The following is an 18,733-nucleotide window of genomic DNA, read 5'->3' on the forward strand; positions in this document are numbered from 1 at the left end:
TCACAAATTCTTAGACTAATCAACATTAAAACTTTTATTTTTGAACAGAGCTTCTCCATTAGTTTGAATATCTAATTATGACCAGTTGATCAGAATTAAACATTATACTTTCTGTTTGAAAAGAAATTTATTTCATATTTCGTTTATATGATCGTAATAAATATTATTTGGATTTATGATTTATTTTCTGGAGAAGGGTTCGTTGATGACGATGAATCCTTCTTGAACATCCCGTGACTCAGAGTATCCCTCAGGTCCAGCCTCATAGGTCACAGTGACAAGAGCACCGTTAGGGTCAACATAGGTGTATTGACCAGTAACAAAGTCTCCATCACGGGCCTCTTGTTGATTGATGTAAGTTTGAGTTTTATCACTAGCGACTTTGTATTCAAAGTTGTATTGAGGATTGGGCTAAATGTAGTACGTCAGGGTTAGAGAGGGAGAAAAAAAAGGTTGGGTGAGTTTATAATAATATTATACATCATATCAAAATCTCTCTTACATCGAAATAGTCCTCGTCTACTCCTTGGGGTCTGGCAAGGACTGTGGATGCAAGGAGGCAAAGGGTGATAACGAACTGAAAAATAAATGGGATTCAATTTGTGAGTTAGGTTTTGGGATTTAAATCCATGACGAATTTACCTTCATAATGATTGTTGGTAGAGTTGGACGATGCAAACTGATGATTCAAGTTGGTGCGTCCCTGCTTTTTATAGGTTTATTGAAAGATGATATTTGAATATTTTTGAGTCTATTATTGTGCAAAAAAGATAAAAAAACAACAACAACAAAAACCAACCTAAGTTTAGCGCTTGAATAACCTTATAGATATTGTATATCTTAGTGATTCAAACTTTTAAATGATAAACCTACTACCTATAAAACATGAAATTAAAAATATATTTAACTTATGAATTAAAAAGTGGCTTACGGCTACTTAATAGTGAATATTGTTTTTTAGAGCTTATATCTCGTCAACGCAAATAAATGCAGGATTCAGAGTACATGGAATATTTATTTATTCTTTGGATGGTCAATATATTTAATGTGTAATTTTTCATTATTTTAATGCAAATAATAACAGAGCGTTTTCACAGACGTCGTAAATTGAATCATAATTGACAGAGATGCCCTTTTAAAACTCAAAGTTCATATTTTTACTGCATGAAATTGACAAATTTCCAATAAACTGTAATAACACTCCGTGGCTTTATGAATAAAAAAATAGTTATTACTTTTTTTCTTACATTCACGAGGAGATAACAAATAATACGTATAAATTATAAAGTTTAACCATGAATTTGTTTACTCATGAATGACAGATAGAGTATTGCTCATGAGTTGTAAGCAGTGCTCAAGCTGTAGGAGATTGGGGGAGGGATGCCATGATCCCCTACAATGAAAATGGTCTAAAATCATTCTCCTCGATGCAAATGGTCTAAAATCCTTCCCTTCTAGAACAAGGATAATGCGTTAAAATTACACTTTAGCTAACTGTATTTTCAAAAAATTTATCAGAGAAGAAACCTCCAAATCACCAATAATAATAATCCATTGCTGATGATCTCTCTTGAATTGATTTTAAAACTCCACCACTGTTTATAAGTGTCAGCTCTTGTTAGACTTGGAGTATAATTGAGGATCAACATGCCTTTATATTTGCTACATTCGGAGTCGGGTTTTTGTTCATTTCTATCATCTAAGGAATCCTCGTAGCTAATTTAATGACACGTTATCACAGCTAAACTTTACTCGAATACATTCTTTAGGTTGTCAGGGTGAGTACGTTAATTTCTGGTTTCTTTTTATAAGCCATAAGGATGCATAATTTTATTTTCATCCATGGTCATCATTATTCCTAAAGAGAGAACAATAAATTTTAAACTATTCACTATTGCTTGAAAAACAACGATTCCCTCTTAGGATTGGTTGTGGAGTTATAAGTATAAGTCCTTGTTGGAGTGGGGTTCGTTTTCCTTTTTCTCATCTCATAGGTACTCTCAGCCAATTTAATTTCCTTCAAAAAAATCTACAAATTGTCGGGTGATTAGATTAATTTTCGTTTTTTTTTATCATACCGGTGGATTAAATAATAATGTTAGCAGCTTAGAAAAAAAAAAACACTCTTCAGGTTACCAACTACAAAAAATAAACGGGAGGTAAAAAAAATGCAACCGATTATCATAACTGCCAATAACTATAATGGCTACTATCTGATAATTTTAAACTCTCAAAAATTGAGGAGCCAATGGGATTATATGTATATCCACTTGTTGATAAGCTTTTTTAGGATTTGTTGAATACATCAAAATATGTAATAGGTATATTTCCAATATTTTTTATCCCATAGATTCTGCAAAAGATGGTTGCCTTTAGGCAAATCCAGACATTTTATTATTTGTTGAACTATTTTTTTTTTTGTAAATATGCTGTTTGTATATATAGTGAGAATTAGACAAGGGCTCATGTCAAAATATTTTCTAATGAGCTATTTTACAAATAGTTCGATATACACGTATCCTTGAAAGCTTTGAAATTGTTTTGTCAGAACTATTTTCTTTCCTTTCCCAAAAGATTCATATTCTAAAATAAAAACTTAATATTCATGGTCCAAGGAATCTAACTGGTACTTTTGAAGTCGTAATCATTTAAGCACATGATTTTTGTTCATCTTGGTTTTATCACTTTTTTGTTAATGCCGTACTTGATCGCATTGGTTGACTCCTGAGAAACAAATTTATTTGTGTAAAATATATTTTAGTTATAAAGCACGGATTCATCAATTTGATGCCTGTTTAGTGATGTTAGCAAGATGAACTTTTTTAAAGAAAGAGAGCCGTTTTTAAGGAAGACAAACTTAACAAGAGCCTTGGTAATTAATAAATAATATCTTGTACATTTTATCAAAGGGAGATAAACTTGATGTGGTACTACAAAAGTCACCACTAGAGTTGAGTAGTTTGTAATGAAAAAAGAGCGCAAGAAGAAGGTGGAAGTAACAAATAGGATAAACCTGGATTAAGACCCATGTTAATTTCAGACGTCTGTTAAATGATAATGGGGGTAGGGTGAGGAATTGAATTACTACCATAAAAATGGGAATCTCCTAGATTTAAAATAGCATTTGTACAGGGAAAATTATTTATAAATTATATTTAAACTCATATACAAGGGATCCCCACTACCGTGGTTTTTGGGAACGCGTCGTACGGGGACCTTTTTCCTTCTAAAACCTATCAAATGAGATAAATTATTTTTCAAAGTTCACATTTTACTACTTTTACTTTCTTTTTTTTTTTTCTTTTAGTATGGATAAGACAATCAAAACATTTTATTCATCATGAATAATTTAAAATAATGTATGCCAGACAATATACTTATCAAATGATTGTAAAATTTAATCATAATCTGTTCATTTCAATACTCTAAAATTTAAATAATCGGAACTGGGCCAATATTTATTCAAGTTTGTATAACTGTAATAATCAAAAGCTTTAAGAATAGGTATCAAATCAAATACTAACAGGACACTACCCCCTATACAAAATCATAGAATTATATAATATGAATACATAGGTATAGCATGAACAAGCTTATCAACAACTACAAAATGTTTGTTTACTTCAATATATAGTTTTTATGATTTATTGTCATTATATAAAAAACGCAATATGAGGGGAATATACTGGATTATACGGGGAGTCAGAATAATTCCAAAAATCGTGTTATGCAAAATCCGTGGTGTTTGCAATCACGTTATGTGGGGACCTTCTATATATTTCTTTTATTGTGCATTTTTAAATCGATTTAATCCCAAGATAGGCAATAACGCGAGAGGTTAACACCACAACAACCGTTTAAATAATGAACAAAAAAGAAGGAAGGGAGCACATAACAAACGTTTTTCCTTTTCTAATTTTTAAATGTAGTTTTTTCTTTACAAACTACTCCAATCTAGTCATGGCAAATTCATTTTTTCTTTCATCTAAGTGTGAGTACTTTGTATATTAAGCATCCCCAGCGTACATTTTCCCATCTATTTTGTGATTGTATCATCTATATTATTGAAGGAAAGATTACCTTTCTGTTTTTCTGAATGTTTAAATATATGAATAACAGGCACCGGGTAACTTTATACTGTGCTCCATGATGTATACAAGGTGGGACAGGGAAATTTTCTGCGATCGAGGAGCAAAACCAAAATCTTAATAACTTTTAATTAGAAAAGTATAATTAGAAATGTTATTGGAAAAACTTTTAGCAATCCATCTTGGCAAGAATTATTCAATATGACCATCTCTAGCCTCTATCACAGCCTCCACACGAGGTCGGAACATATTGGTCCTTTGTTTCTTGATGCTGTCCTTGAACTCCTACACATTTCTGTTTGATGTTTTCCCAATCTTTCTCTTTAAGACGCTCTACACACTGAAGTCGAGGGGGTTGAGATCAGGACTGCAAGACGGCCAGAAGTCTCGTCCCAGAAGTCAGAAAGTGCTCATCGCAGAAGCTCTGTGTGTTCAAGGGCGTATTGCTGGGGGCACCGTCTTGGGTCCACACGTAGTTGTTCTCAGGATAGTTATTCTTCATCAAGGGGAAGATTTTCCACCTCAAGACCTAATTGTAGGGCTCAGCCCCGATTTTCTCATTGGATTTGAAGAAAAAGGGATCTATTTTCTTCCCATCAGAGGGCATGACTCCCAAGCACATTGTTTGGGCCATATGTTTTGTCTTGAAGGTGCCATGGACTTTTTGATGTTCCAGCATACCCTAACGCTCATGCTGAGAATCTCTGGAATTCTTTTTGGATCAAAATCCGTGTCGAGAAGATCCGAAACCCTTTGCCTTTTTGATTCCTCTTCACTCATTTTACGTCTGATTTTGATCAAATTAAGACAATGTGCAATAAAAACAACGCATGTATCAGAAAGTTGCTTGAAATTTCACCTGAAACCTTATTTACAGCAAAATATAATAATAATAATGAAACATAAATTTTCCCTATTGTGCTCTGAATAATAAACATATTTTGATCAAAGAAATAACAATGTAGTCGTCTTAATGAAATATTGCAAACGTGCTCATGTAGCATTGGACTTATATAAAGTGCACTTTATATAGTGATCCCTGATGTAAATTATATAAATATTTTTTATATAAGAAATAAACATATAGTTGTATTATTGAAATATTGCAGGCGTGTTCAAGAAGCATTATTACATTTACAATAATTTTAACTAAGAATGTAGACTCAAAGTAAAGTACATAATTTAAAAAAAAACAAAAACTTATAATTACTAAATCCACTCAATATATGTTCAATTGATCAAATAATTTCGGGAACTTTATACATTTAATTTAACCAATAACTTTATTAGCCTGGGATAGTATATGCCTAAAATACATTATATGATAAACCATTTTTTTCTAAAGCATTGATCAAGAAATATTCCTTACAATTTACAATAATACATGACATAAAAGTTGTAGAGTAATTTATGTTTGACTATTTTTCAAGATATACATATATTTATGGAGGTAATTTGAAAACGACTTTTGCGAATTTTAATGAGGATCATAATATTTTTTTATTGAAAAAAAAAAAAATATGTACATTTATTAAATACAGGGTTCGTAATTGAAAACTAGACACTTTGAATCTGGAATTTTAATAGATTTAATTTGGGAAACTAGGGGAGGTACATTAACTGAACTTTATACATATCTTGGTAGACGTGTTTCCATTTCCAACCTTCAATGTAATCTTTAACGACTTTGATAATTACCATGATGCTCCGTTGGAAGTTTTGACACGTGGTAATAACGTAATTGGGGGGTATATGGATTTTCAATACTCATATATGGAAGCCTTGAGTGCATCGAGATTCTTTGTCTGGCAGAACTCGATATACCAACAGAAGGAAAAGTCAAGGGGGTTGGCATCTAGCAAATATGATGACCGCATATTTTTTTTTGGTTACAATGGAATATTGGTCTCCTAAAAGGACTATGTAACCTTTGATGTGTGTCTTGCTGCACCACCATCCTGTTGAACCTAGTCTCCATGTCAAAACAGTCATTAATGGCCTTTTTAACATATTAGTAGTCTAGCTGCTTACCTAAGTGAAGTTTCATATTATTTCTGTTGATGTGTGTTTTATGCGAAGTAGAGTAGTAATTTCGATTATTTTGTGGGCCATTTATGATTGATTATCTTATATATTTTTTTGAGGGGAGTGTCAATACACATAGGAATTATTAATTTTTCTCATGTATTTTTCTTATTTATCTCTTTTATAAGTGTCCAGATTTCATATGTGCACCCAGTAAAGAGTATCATCAATTTTTATCAAATTGAAAGCTACCTTTTTGACATTATTCAATTTTTTTTACAAATCATTTCTTTAAATTACAAAAACCCACATTCACATTTTTTATGCATTATTTTATTTCCATTTCTCACCCACTTTCAAGGGGTTATAGCACCTTTATCAAATCAGTTGGCATACGCTATCACTATTTAATAGTGTTGTATTTGAGCCAGTATTTTAGATTTGTCTTGAATTCAAGTTATTAAGTTCTGCGTCGAGTTGAGTTTGTGGTACATAGAAAAATATACCAATTCTCGTGTTTTTTTAAGAATTTCTATATATCAACATAAAAATAATTTTGATCAAAATCAAAAGCAGAGGAGAAAATCACAATCTTTTTTAAACCCTATAAATTTGCATACACACCAATATTTGATAGACATATTTCACGCATAAGGATGCTAATAACTCCATACATACTGATACTAAAGAGCTTAAATTAATTCTATCAGATCCAGTGTCATGCTAGAATTTTAAATTGATGCAGTTTGTCCATATCGAATAATTGGAATTGGATTTGTCACTAAAAAAACATAGAATTTTAAGACATTTATATTTTTGCCAGATCAAATGTGACCTTCTAGCTACGTGGATTTGAACCCCCTGGACTACAATGTGTGGGGTGTCCGGGAAAGAAACGTGCACATTGGACTGTTGACTCCTAGGGGGCTTCCATTCTCGAGGCAGCAGCCAACTTAGACGAGGAGTCCCTAATCAAGGCCAGATTCAGGACCAGGTTGGAGGCTGTTGTTGAAGCTGGAGGGGTTAGCTTGAGTGATTCACTTCAGAATAAACCCTGTCTTTTAAGTGCAAAAGATTTGTGAATTGCTGAATTAATTTTGGAAAATATTGTAATATAGATAATAATTTTAAATTTTCCGGACTTAAAATTCCCACACTGCATACATTAATATTTTTTTGAAAACGAGCATTTTACAATCAAAACATTAAGGCGTTTGAAAAGATATCAATAAAAATTCAATAAATTACAAAAATCAGGGAACATTTGAGCCAACAATTAGGATTTGATGCTGTCTTTAATGACTTGTAAAAAAAATCTAGTAGTATGTTTTTTTTTTGTGCGCAATAAGACACTTTGTTTAACCTTAAACTATTTTTGAGTTGTAGAATATGATGTAAAATCATATAAAAATCGTGCTCGTTCTGATCTAAAAACCCTTACTTTTTGTATATTTTGAGACATATAATTATTCAATAAAGAGGCTCGCAACTGACTTGAAATGGGCCCAAAAGGAATCTGAGGACTCGATAAAAATATTCCTGGACTTGAACTGGTCTCAGTGAAAATATTCAAGAACTTGAGACTCGACTTGTACTTGCGGTATAATGAATTTTTCTACGTCTGAATCTTAATATGTTGTTATTACCTTTGCATATCATAGTAAAATAGGCTATCAAACTGTGGTGTATGGTTTTATAAACTTTTGTTCGATGCAAAAATTTCAATTATAATTAGTTAAGAGAAGGGATATCATTATATTATATAAAATTTCATCTTTGAAGAGAGCTTCTTTGTTAGTTTGAATATTTAATTACGCTCTAATGATATTATGACTGGTTATCAGAATCAAACATTATATTTTCTATTTAAAAAAAAATGTATTTCATAATTCGTTAATATGATTGTAATAAATGTTATTTGGATTTATATGATTTATTTTCTGGAGAAGGGTTCGTTGATGACGATGAATCCTTCTTGAACATCCCGTGACTCAGAGTATCCCTCAGGTCCAGCCTCATAGGTCACAGTGACAAGAGCACCGTTGGGGTCAACATAGGTGTATTGACCAGTAACAAAGTCTCCATCACGGGCCTCTTGTTGATTGATGTAAGTTTGAGTTTTATCACTAGCGACTTTGTATTCAAAGTTGTATTGAGGATTGGGCTACATGTAGTACGTCAGGGTTAGAGAGAGAGAAAAAAAGGTTGGGTGAGTTTATAATAATATTATACATCATATCAAAATCTCTCTTACATCGAAATAGTCCTCATCAACTCCTTGGGGTCTGGCAAGGACTGTTGATGCAAGGAGGCAAAGGGTGATAACGAACTGAAAAATAAATGGCATTCAATTTCTAAATTGGTCTTGTGATTTAAGTCAATGATGGATTTACCTTCATAGTGATTGTTGGTAGAGTTGAACGATGCAAACTGATGATTCAAGTTGGTGCGCCTCTGCTTTTTATAGGTTTATTGTTAAGTGATATTTGAATATTTTTCTGTAAAAAAAAGAAGGAAAAATAACAACATTTGAATAAACTGAAGCTATTTAGGTATGTGTTGGATGATATGATGAAAAATCACATAACCATCTGTTTATTCTTATCTATTAACTCTGGTACTTTGTAGATTTTCAGCATATCCTTGTCAGTTTTTATAATTCAAATATAATATTCTTAAATGGCCTTGTATGCACATTTTCTCTATAGTCATTATGTCAAAACCTACTTTATTATCCTGTAAATTGATCAAATCTGAAGTATTTCATTCAGAGATCTACCGACTTTTAGCTTCAGTATTTTTAAGTCTATTGAATTTATTAAGTAAAGACTCCCTTTAAATGTAATTAAACTTTTTTTCAGTTAATCAAGTTTGAGATAGTTCCAAATTGGGTTTGTAACTCAGAATTTTAGAATATCCCACAATTTCCCACTAAAAATCCCTAGAATCAATACTGAAATCACAAGAAAATAATAATAGCTTACAAATACAATTTGACACTTACCTTGAATCAGTTATATTTTACATTATTTTTCACCTGATGATGGCTTATAAAATTATTTTCTTTAGGGTTACTGATGAAAATTCCCATGTTCAACTTTCATTATTAAAGACTGCAAGAGGGTGCCTGATCGAACATGTTCTTTCTAATATATTATTTAGTCGCAGTTCAAATCAGAGGAAAAGAGAACAAGTAGAAAACGACTAAACGAATAGTAACTTTTAACACTTTAGATAAACTAAGTTTGAAGATATAATTAATGCAATCAAACGAAAGTAATCAATTATGTTTCGTTTAAAAAATCTCAAGATTTTAAACTTTGGTTACAAATTATCCTTAACGTATACTAAGATTTTGGTCTAATAAAAAAAAAATCTAATTTTCATAAATTTAATTTTTTCTATTTTTTAATTTAATATTTTATATTCTTTTCCCCTAATTTATTTTGTTGTGAATGGCTATGGGTTTTGATTTTTTTTCCAAAATAATCCAAAAATCAAGCAACCCCAAATTATAATCCTGTGGACGCCCCTGGAGTTGTGCAAAATATGACCAGACGGTATGTAAAAAAGTGCCTCAAATTTAGCGTGGTAACCCTAACAATAAGAATAATGTTTGTGAAGAATGTAGCTAAAACATCATTCCGTTTTATTAGATTAGCTGCAAGCAGCTTCGAGGCAAGGAAATAAACACTGTATCCTTGCATCCATCAGTGAACGGATTGAATGAGGAGATAAAACGGTTGAAATAATAATGAAAACCAAAAAAATTTATGTAAAATATGTGAACTCATTGATATACCCTCGATCAAAAAATAGAATAAGAGGGATGGTAAAATTGTAGAGAGAAAGAAATATAAAACTGTAATGTTTCTCTACAAAAAGCCAATCCCTAAGAATGACATGAGTTAAACGATCAACATTGTCTAGTGCGTAGTGTCTAGGAGAAGAATGCCTGCCCCATTTCTAATCCCAAATTTGGATTCGCTCCGAGCTGCTATCATGACAATGTGACTCAAGCTTCATCGTCAAAAGTTCCTAATCTGTTCGCTGGTGTGTGTAGGCTGTTATTGTTTGTGAAGGAGGACATATTAAAAAACAAATATAGCTAAATAGAGTATTTAAACATATCACAAATGGGGTTTGAGTTGTCTATTCTTGATCCTATAAAAATCATGTCTTTCGTAATTATTTCATGCTATTGCAAGTTTTTAGTCCACACTCTGTACATTTTTGATCAATTCTCTGCGCAGGGCCGGTTTTAGGAAGGACATTGGAGGTACTTGAATGGATCCACTCTTGATTATAAAAATGGGGACTCCCACTACTTTTGTTATTTTCAAAACAATTGATCAAATACAATTTCGTAGTTTAATTTTACACTGCTTCTTGATGGGGAAAAATACTGTTCAAACTAAGCAATACCTTGAAAAGTGTTATGTGGATTTTGCTCTATAACGCGAATACAAATGTAAAAATAAAATAATTTTATTTAAATAATAAGTATATAAAAAAAATAGCAATCTCAAGCGAAAGAAAATAATGTGTTTTCTTAGTTAAGCCCCGGACTTTTCAGTCAATGTGGTATATTCATTCACACAGTCCGCCTTGGTATGAAATATTTTGTGTAACAACAACAAAAATAAATAAATTGCAAGTGGATATTCATTGATTCTTTCCTTCTTTTTATTTATAGATCATAAAATAAAACAAAATGCTATGTCAAGAATGATAAGAATTTAAATAATAGTGAAAAATGATACGATATTAATGATCAATTGCTTTTATTCACTTATTCATGAATTGATCTGACTTGAAGGATGCCACGAAGGAATTCTTAAACTATGAGCATGAATATTTGTATATTTGCAAATTAAATCCACAATTAACGATTTGTTGTTAATAAAACCAAAGATGATATCACAGGAGTTTGAGAGCAGAAAATTTCCGGTATGTACTCCACTGCACATTGACCTTTCAATATATGTATTTTGTCTCAAAGACCTAAAAATATTCAAATATCATTTAACAATATACCTATAAAAAGATGAGACTCACCAACTTGAATCATCAGTTTGCATCGTCCAACTCTACCAACAATCACTATGAAGGTAAATTCGTCATGGATTTAAATCCCAAAACCTAACTCACAAATTGAATCCCATTTATTTTTTCAGTTCGTTATCACCCTTTGCCTCCTTGCATCCACAGTCCTTGCCAGACCCCAAGGAGTTGATGAGGACTATTTCGATGTAAGAGAGATTTTGATATGATGTATAATATTATTATAAACTCACCCAACCTTTTTTTTCTCCCTCTCTAACCCTGACGTACTGCATTTAGCCCAATCCTCAATACAACTTTGAATACAAAGTCGCTAGTGATAAAACTCAAACTTACATCAATCAACAAGAGGCCCGTGATGGAGACTTTGTTACTGGTCAATACACCTATGTTGACCCCAACGGTGCTCTTGTCACTGTGACCTATGAAGCTGGACCTGAGGGATACTCTGAGTCACGGGATGTTCAAAAGGATTCATCGTCATCAACGAACCCTTCTCCAGAAAATAAATCATATAAATCCAATTTACTTTTTTTATCCTAAATAATTTTGAAAAAAACGATGAAAAATTCAAGAAATAAATATATATTTTACACACTCTACACACATTTGTATATGAATAAGTCCTGTTCACTTGGGAAATAAAAGTTTTGTAACTAGGTCAAAAATGATATGATATACTTTTGTGTATAAAGACGTACATCAACATCAAAACGCTTTTAACCTTAACTTAAATATGTATGTTTTAAAAACTATGTTGCTCTGGGAAGTTTATACAATTTTAATACATATACTTATTCATGGAAGAAGTTTCAAAACATATGATTATATCCACTTTTTAAAAGTATTAAAAACATTTTTTACAAGTTTTCCATTTCCATTGTGGTCAAACTTTTTTCCTCATGAACTCGAAATTTAATGAAATGACCCATATTAGCACATGGGCTGAAAAGTCCCAGCCTTCACTCATAGGTGGCGCTATTCTCGTTTAATTCACATCATTTTCAGTTCGTACGAACCTTTAAAAGGCAGATGTCCAAATTTTATGCACATCTGTTATTTAGGTTTGTGAGATATTTTGCTAAGTGTAACACTACTTTTGTTATTTCCAAAAATATGGATAAAAAACATATTGTCATAATTTCATAGTGCTTCTTGATGGGAAAAAAATACCGTTCAAGCTAAGCAATGGCTAGAAAAGTGTTAATGTGACTATGTGCTATCAGAAGCAACAATTAAACGTTAATTTGCTGACTTCAAACGTTGTCGTAGAGGCAACAATGATTCAGAACACAGTTTGACATCCAAATGAGGTGGTAACGAAGGAGAACATTTAAAAATCTGCAAAATCTTTTTAAATGAGTGTAAGTGAAGTTGAATAAGGTACCTGCCTTCATAAACATTTCAAAGTATCGTGTCGTTTTGATGTTCAAATTGGGGGCCGTGTTTTGTCACTGTTGACCATAAGCAAAAACCTTCTGATGATTCTGAGCAGTGTTTTACCATGCTTAAACGTAGCAAACCGGAGTTCTTGCACGGATATATTACAATAGATTAAACATGGATATTTCTGGACAGTAACTGGTGAACCTCGACGAAATTGTCCGAAAGCACAACAATTAGCTAGGAAGGTTATGGCCTCGGTATTTTGGGATGCACATCCCATAATATTCATACACTACATTTCGAACGGAAATACTATCAACAATGGATATTATATAGCTTTATTAGGGAGTTTGAAGAACAAAATGAAGGGAAAATGGCCAAATTTGAAGAAGAAAAAAGTGCTGTTTCACCAGGATAAGGCACCTTGTCACAAGTCAATCTAAACAGTGGCAAACCTACATGCAACTTCTAGTTGCTTCTGTATCCACCTTACTATCCAGTTTTGGGTCCTAGCTACTACTGGCTGTTCCAAAACCTAAAAAAAAATTCTTCCCACTAAGAAATTTTGCTCCAATGTAGAGGTTATAGCTGAAATTGAGGACTATTTTAAGGCAAAAGATGAAGCGATTTACAAAAGAGTTTCGAAATATTAGAGCGGCGCTGAAATGATTGTGTTACTCTTGATGGAGATGATATTTATTGATGAATAAAGACAATTTTGAACGAAGAAACGTGTTTTCTTTGTTAAGCACTGGACTTTTCAGCCCATGTTTTAAATAACTGATCCAAAATGAAAAATTGATATTTTTATAGGATATATTTCATTGCATCTCTAATCATATGGGTCAAACTATATTTTTTTTTTTACAAATATATGAACTTATGGACATAAACATTTATGAATATACAAAGAATAATAATATAAATAGTGTTGAATCATGAAAAAGTTATAGAGTATATATAGATATATTGCAAAAAAAAAAAATCCACTACAAAATTGCATGAAAAATAAAAGATTTCCATTGGATAAAATGCAATAAATATTTCTACTTTTTTGTATGCAAAATATTGGCTCTTAACATGTACAAAAATCTTTCAATCTTGAAGTTTTGCCCTTCATCAGAGTTTCTGCAATAATTAGTCATTTTCTTTTAGGTCGTAGTTTGTTACATTGATAGAAACGGCGTAAAAATATATATATTTGTATTCCTAAAACATGCTTTAAATCATAATTAAAATTGATTTACACGAATCCGAAGAGCTGGAGAAATAAAAACAATGATAAAATAAGATATAAATATTTTGAATTGGAACAAATCATAGTTAATGGATTAATTTAATAGAGACTTAATCTTGATATGATTAAATTAAGGACACAAAACATAAAATAAAATGAATAAAAAGGATCTTTGGCACAGGTTTAATATATTATATTATATAAATTGGTAACTTATTTCTAGTACTGTACACACGATAAAAGGGAAACAATCTGATCACAAAGCAATGATGAAAAAATCACAAAAAGACGTTTAACTTTTGAGCGACCTGGCCAATTGGATCTACATATAGAGTTAGGTAAAATAACCTTTTTTAAATTATATTAAGATATGCTACATTCATCAACATTCGTAATGTTGTTCATTTGCTCCTTGACTTTTTTACTAGATCGACGAATGAGACTCCTGGATCTTTTGGAACTTCGTAGAGGAAGCATTTTATCCTCGTCGAAAGTATTCCCTGATCTACCTAACTTTTGAGTTTCATCGCGGCTGTTGGTTGGGTATATTGATGAACATCCATTCGTTATTTTAGGAGAACCAAATGTGGATCCAAGGTTGATTCCAAAAAATGTACGATCAGAGCGTGGCGTTGTTGCAGGGGTTATGCTTGGAGAGTCCGAGCTACCCTAAAAATTATAGGAAAAATTAATGTGACCCTAATTTGATATTTGTTGCTCAAATAATTAATACAATTAGTTCAGTGCTGCACCGTGACGATAATTTATGTCCAAAACAACTTGAATATTTCAAATCGGGAGGGATAAATGCTGCCTTGGATTCAGCAAGTTACTTGAGATTGGCCTTGGGTGAGGCAACATGTCTCAGCACCTTGTCATGTCTCAGACAGGTAGCTGAATTGGCTGCGTGAGCAATGTTTTGACTTAATTGGAAATGAAATATATTTATAAATATGGCTACACAGCAGTCCGGACATTAATCAGATTGATTATTTTGTCTGGGGCAACGTTGAATGGGAAATAAATCGAACATATAATGACATCGATGTCTTTCTTATTGCCACCATCAAGGAGACTACCTCGTCAAGGCCTTATACTTATTCAAGGCCTGGATCCATGTCGTAATTGATACATCAAATGAGCTCTTTCTCAATATTTATATCTATAATTGACGCCAATTTTCAAGTAAATACGCTGAAAAATGTTAACACTCTGTATAAACACCAGGGGAATATTAGCCCTTCGTACATCAGATCATAGCAATGGTTAATATTAATAATCAAGGATCATTACTCCATGAAATATAAATATAAAATCTTGTTCTAGGATTTCTGATAACTAAGATACTTTTTTAAATTACAAAAAAAAAAAGCCGCTCCTCAATTCATTGCTTAGATTTGCATTTATACCATTACCTAAGTATATTATTTTACAGATAAGTCAAAAAAGTTACCATGTTAAGATTTTGATCTACCATCTCTAATTGGAATTAGCCCTCTCCATTTCACCAAATTGGAAAGTTCATTTTGTCAAAAACACATAATGTTTTCCCTTTAGTGATATTATAAATTTGATTTTTGTGAACAAAGAGATTCCAAACTAGGCTTGAAGATGGATACACGATACATAATTAAATACATAGAGAGGCCACCAGATTCACGAATAATTGAGCAAAGATATCAAATGACTAAACGGGTATGGTATGACGTCACATCTGTTAGTTTTTCTTACTTTAATAAGTAAAAGCAATTTATCCCATAAGAAATATCTAAAAAAATAATTTTTGGTCGATCGCTCTGGTTATCTTTTTCCTCTTACATATTAAAATGAAGCTTCCAGATAAAAAAAATACACATCAAAATTTTGGACTTCTTTATTCACAGAACTTCCTATGAATTAAAATAAAACGTGGACATCAACAGAATAATTACCAGTGGTGGATGGATATAGATATACCGTCTAGACGTGCACTTATGAATTAAATTTCAAATAGTAAAATTTTTCAAAAAAATTTTAAAATCCAAGGTTATTAACAAAAAATTTCAAATATTGAAAAATTGAAAAAAACTTTTTCAGCTTATCAAATAAAATTAAAAAAAAGCAACTGTCCACATAAAAGTTAAAAATTACATTTTTAGAAATAAATTTTGTAAACTTAACTTTCAAATGTTAAATTTTTTCGAAATTATTTTTCAAAATCGATAGCGACACATAAAAAATTAATTTTTTTGGAAACAAATTTCAAAAATTATGGCTGATGGTACCAGTGTACAATACTCTTCTTTCTTTCAGGCTATTATTAATAATCAAAAGGAATTAAGCTCTATCGACTACTCTGGATCAGTTCGTATTTTAATAAAAATATATATCTTCTGGCAACCGTTTCTCTAGATATTAGATACTATAATGTTCTTACTATAGGAACTATTTAACATCCGGCAGGACTTGTTCTCCAGATACACACATTAGTATCACGACAATGCCTTATATAATTTGAAATAATAATAATTACTGAAAAAGTTTATATCACAAGAAAAGGATGCTTGCGACAAAATAAAAGTGACTAGGAAATGAACGAAACAGCTTTGACAAATTAATAAAATATGTACTTATATAAAATTTAATTTCTTATTTCTGAAATTTCTTTAGTCTGTATTGAAATTGTATTGGTAACTACAGAAGTACCGGAACAATTAGAGTGAAGTAAATGGTTTCAAATTGATTCAATACAGTTAATATATACTGCTCATCAAATTGAATAATAAATTGTTTTGAAACCATTTGGTATTAGATATAAGGATGTAAGGTTTTTACACTACAAACTAACATGGTTAATACTTAATTAGATTTATGGGGAATAAGGATGTCTCTTTTTATGCTGACCCTTTTTTATGTAAAGCAACAAAATTTTAAAGAAAACCTCTTGAAAATTGAAAAGATGGTTAACAGCAATAAACTTTCCTTTTTGTTAAAGATCTAAATTTATGGCAGAGAATCCACTGAGAAGCACCGTCATTTTATATATTATATATTTAATACTGTTTATTGCTAAGTTTGTAACAATTAAAAAAAATGATTTGAAGTGAGTTATGAACCCTTTTTGTTGTAACTTTTTCTCCTAACTTTAGTGATACCAATATTTCCTATATTTATTATACCGTGACAAAGTAATTTGAGCTTTTTTACAGAAATACCTACTTCGTCTTAGTATTTACAATTTGTCGTCCTAGTATAGAGAATCGCAAAACTTGACAAAACATTAAATTTTAAACCAGCCATACTAGTGTTATTCATCGGCAAACAAGTTGTGCCGGACGTTAAACAGTCCTTATACAAAATTGGCATTCCCTTTGTCGTCTCTTTTCATTTATTTCTCCATTAGATCACCAATCTACATGTACATGAAAATGCTATAGAAATATTATATGTATAAGTACCTGACGAGATCTGGGTGAAATTGGATACTGAAGTGTTGGTGACTTGGATTTAGATCTATGACTGAAAACATCATCACCAGATCCAAGGTATGAAGGAGACTTAGATCGAGAGCCTTTTATTTTAACAGATAAATTCCTTCGAATCCCTCCAAATCCACATTTGGGTGCAAACTCTATTTTTGAGAGCATCAAAAAGGTTTTAAAAACCTGTTTGATATTAATGTTTTCCAGTGCAGAACACTCCATAAATCTTGACCTGGGGATATTTAATGCAATATATTATGAATCAAGTGGTATAAATCTCTGTATAAATACTATTAGTATGAATAAATGTTTTGCAAATATATTTACCATAAATGTAAGGGAAAATATAGGATTGTTGCAAAAAACAACAACATTGTATTAATAATATCTGCACCAATATTTCTTGGATAAAGGTCAACTGAGGATTCAGTTCCATATACAAAATTACTAAATCAGTAGATGTACAATAATTCATTAATCTATATTTATAAAGTAAAGTTTCTCTATATAAATGTCGGAATGAAAATATGGCATTTTTGATCGAAGAAATAATAATTTAGTACTTTTAATCAAATAATGCAGTCGTTTTAAATGTAGTATTGAGTTTGTACTGTGAATACAAACTGAACTGAATATAGTGCTGCTCCCTGAGGAGGATCTTAATTTTCAAAAGGTTTAAATATTTAAAAAATATGTATGCAACCGGTCATTTAAAATAGTGGTTCCCAAAGTGGGAGTCGAGACCCCCGTGGGGGTTGCGAGATTTATATTAACATTACATTGAGTGGCATCAAAACTTAAATAATAATGAATGTACATAATTTTTACAAGTCTCTTCTGGATCTTTTTAATAAGTATTTCCAGAAGATAGTGCTCCACAAAAACATACCTTGATACACCCCTTTCGCTAACACAGATATTCAACTGTCGTCTGATATGGAAGTTACACTAATATAACTTTCGTATGACCAAACATTAAAACAGTTTGGATACTAAAACACATGACAAATTATGGATTTCAGTAATGAATGAGTATCCTGATTGATATTTTAAGCAACTGCTCAACTTAATTATTTGGGAATACCTTTTCCTTATTAACTTATATCACAAATAAATACATGGTTTAATGTGGAGGAGGATCTTCAAGTTGATTTGTCCAAAGTTAAACTGAGAATATACCTGCTGTACTCACTGCACAGTGCACATCTGTCATATTAAGAACTTGATTCTTTTATAAACCTATTTGCACATCTACAGGCTATGATTTTATTTGTTTCTACCCCTCAATTTGGATCTTATTTACCAGAAAAAAAGAAAATTAATAGTATAGAAATGATTCCAAGCAGATTTTATTTCTATGATATATTCGATTATTTCGTTGTTGTATTTTTTTTTCAATATATGGAGATTTAAAATCTTTATTTTTGATCAATATAGTCAAATAACTTACATTATACTATTTGCCTCTGGGC

At 31.4% G+C, this 18,733-nt stretch overlaps 2 protein-coding genes and 1 long non-coding RNA gene across 3 annotated transcripts in view; 1 reads left to right on the forward strand and 2 right to left on the reverse strand.

The window, feature by feature from the left end:
- Positions 1-8,046: 8,046 nt before the first annotated feature.
- Positions 8,047-8,512, reverse strand: LOC139906617 (larval cuticle protein A3A-like). The gene is made up of 3 exons (XM_071891906.1): positions 8,507-8,512; positions 8,368-8,442; positions 8,047-8,277 (listed from the first exon to the last, which is right to left on the reverse strand). The coding sequence occupies exons 1-3, from the start codon at positions 8,510-8,512 to the stop codon at positions 8,047-8,049; spliced, it is 312 nt and encodes a 103-aa protein (XP_071748007.1).
- Positions 8,513-10,921: 2,409 nt separating this feature from the next.
- On the forward strand, positions 10,922-11,779 carry LOC121132117 (uncharacterized). Its single transcript, XR_011780065.1, has 2 exons — positions 10,922-11,365; positions 11,457-11,779. It is a non-coding gene; the product is annotated as an uncharacterized lncRNA (long non-coding RNA).
- Positions 11,780-13,367: 1,588 nt separating this feature from the next.
- LOC121132118 (GTP-binding protein Di-Ras2) overlaps positions 13,368-18,733 on the reverse strand; it is a 225,033-nt gene continuing 219,667 nt past the window's right edge. Inside the window, exons 5-6 of the mRNA XM_071888394.1 lie at positions 17,238-17,493; positions 13,368-14,469 (exon numbers count right to left, since the gene is read on the reverse strand). Of these exons, the coding sequence (XP_071744495.1) occupies positions 14,164-14,469; positions 17,238-17,493 (562 nt within the window). The 3' untranslated portion in view covers positions 13,368-14,163. The remainder of the gene's footprint in view (positions 14,470-17,237; positions 17,494-18,733) is intronic.

This window comes from Lepeophtheirus salmonis, chromosome 1 (genome assembly GCF_016086655.4).
Source record: "Lepeophtheirus salmonis chromosome 1, UVic_Lsal_1.4, whole genome shotgun sequence".
Classification (NCBI taxonomy): domain Eukaryota; kingdom Metazoa; phylum Arthropoda; class Copepoda; order Siphonostomatoida; family Caligidae; genus Lepeophtheirus; species Lepeophtheirus salmonis.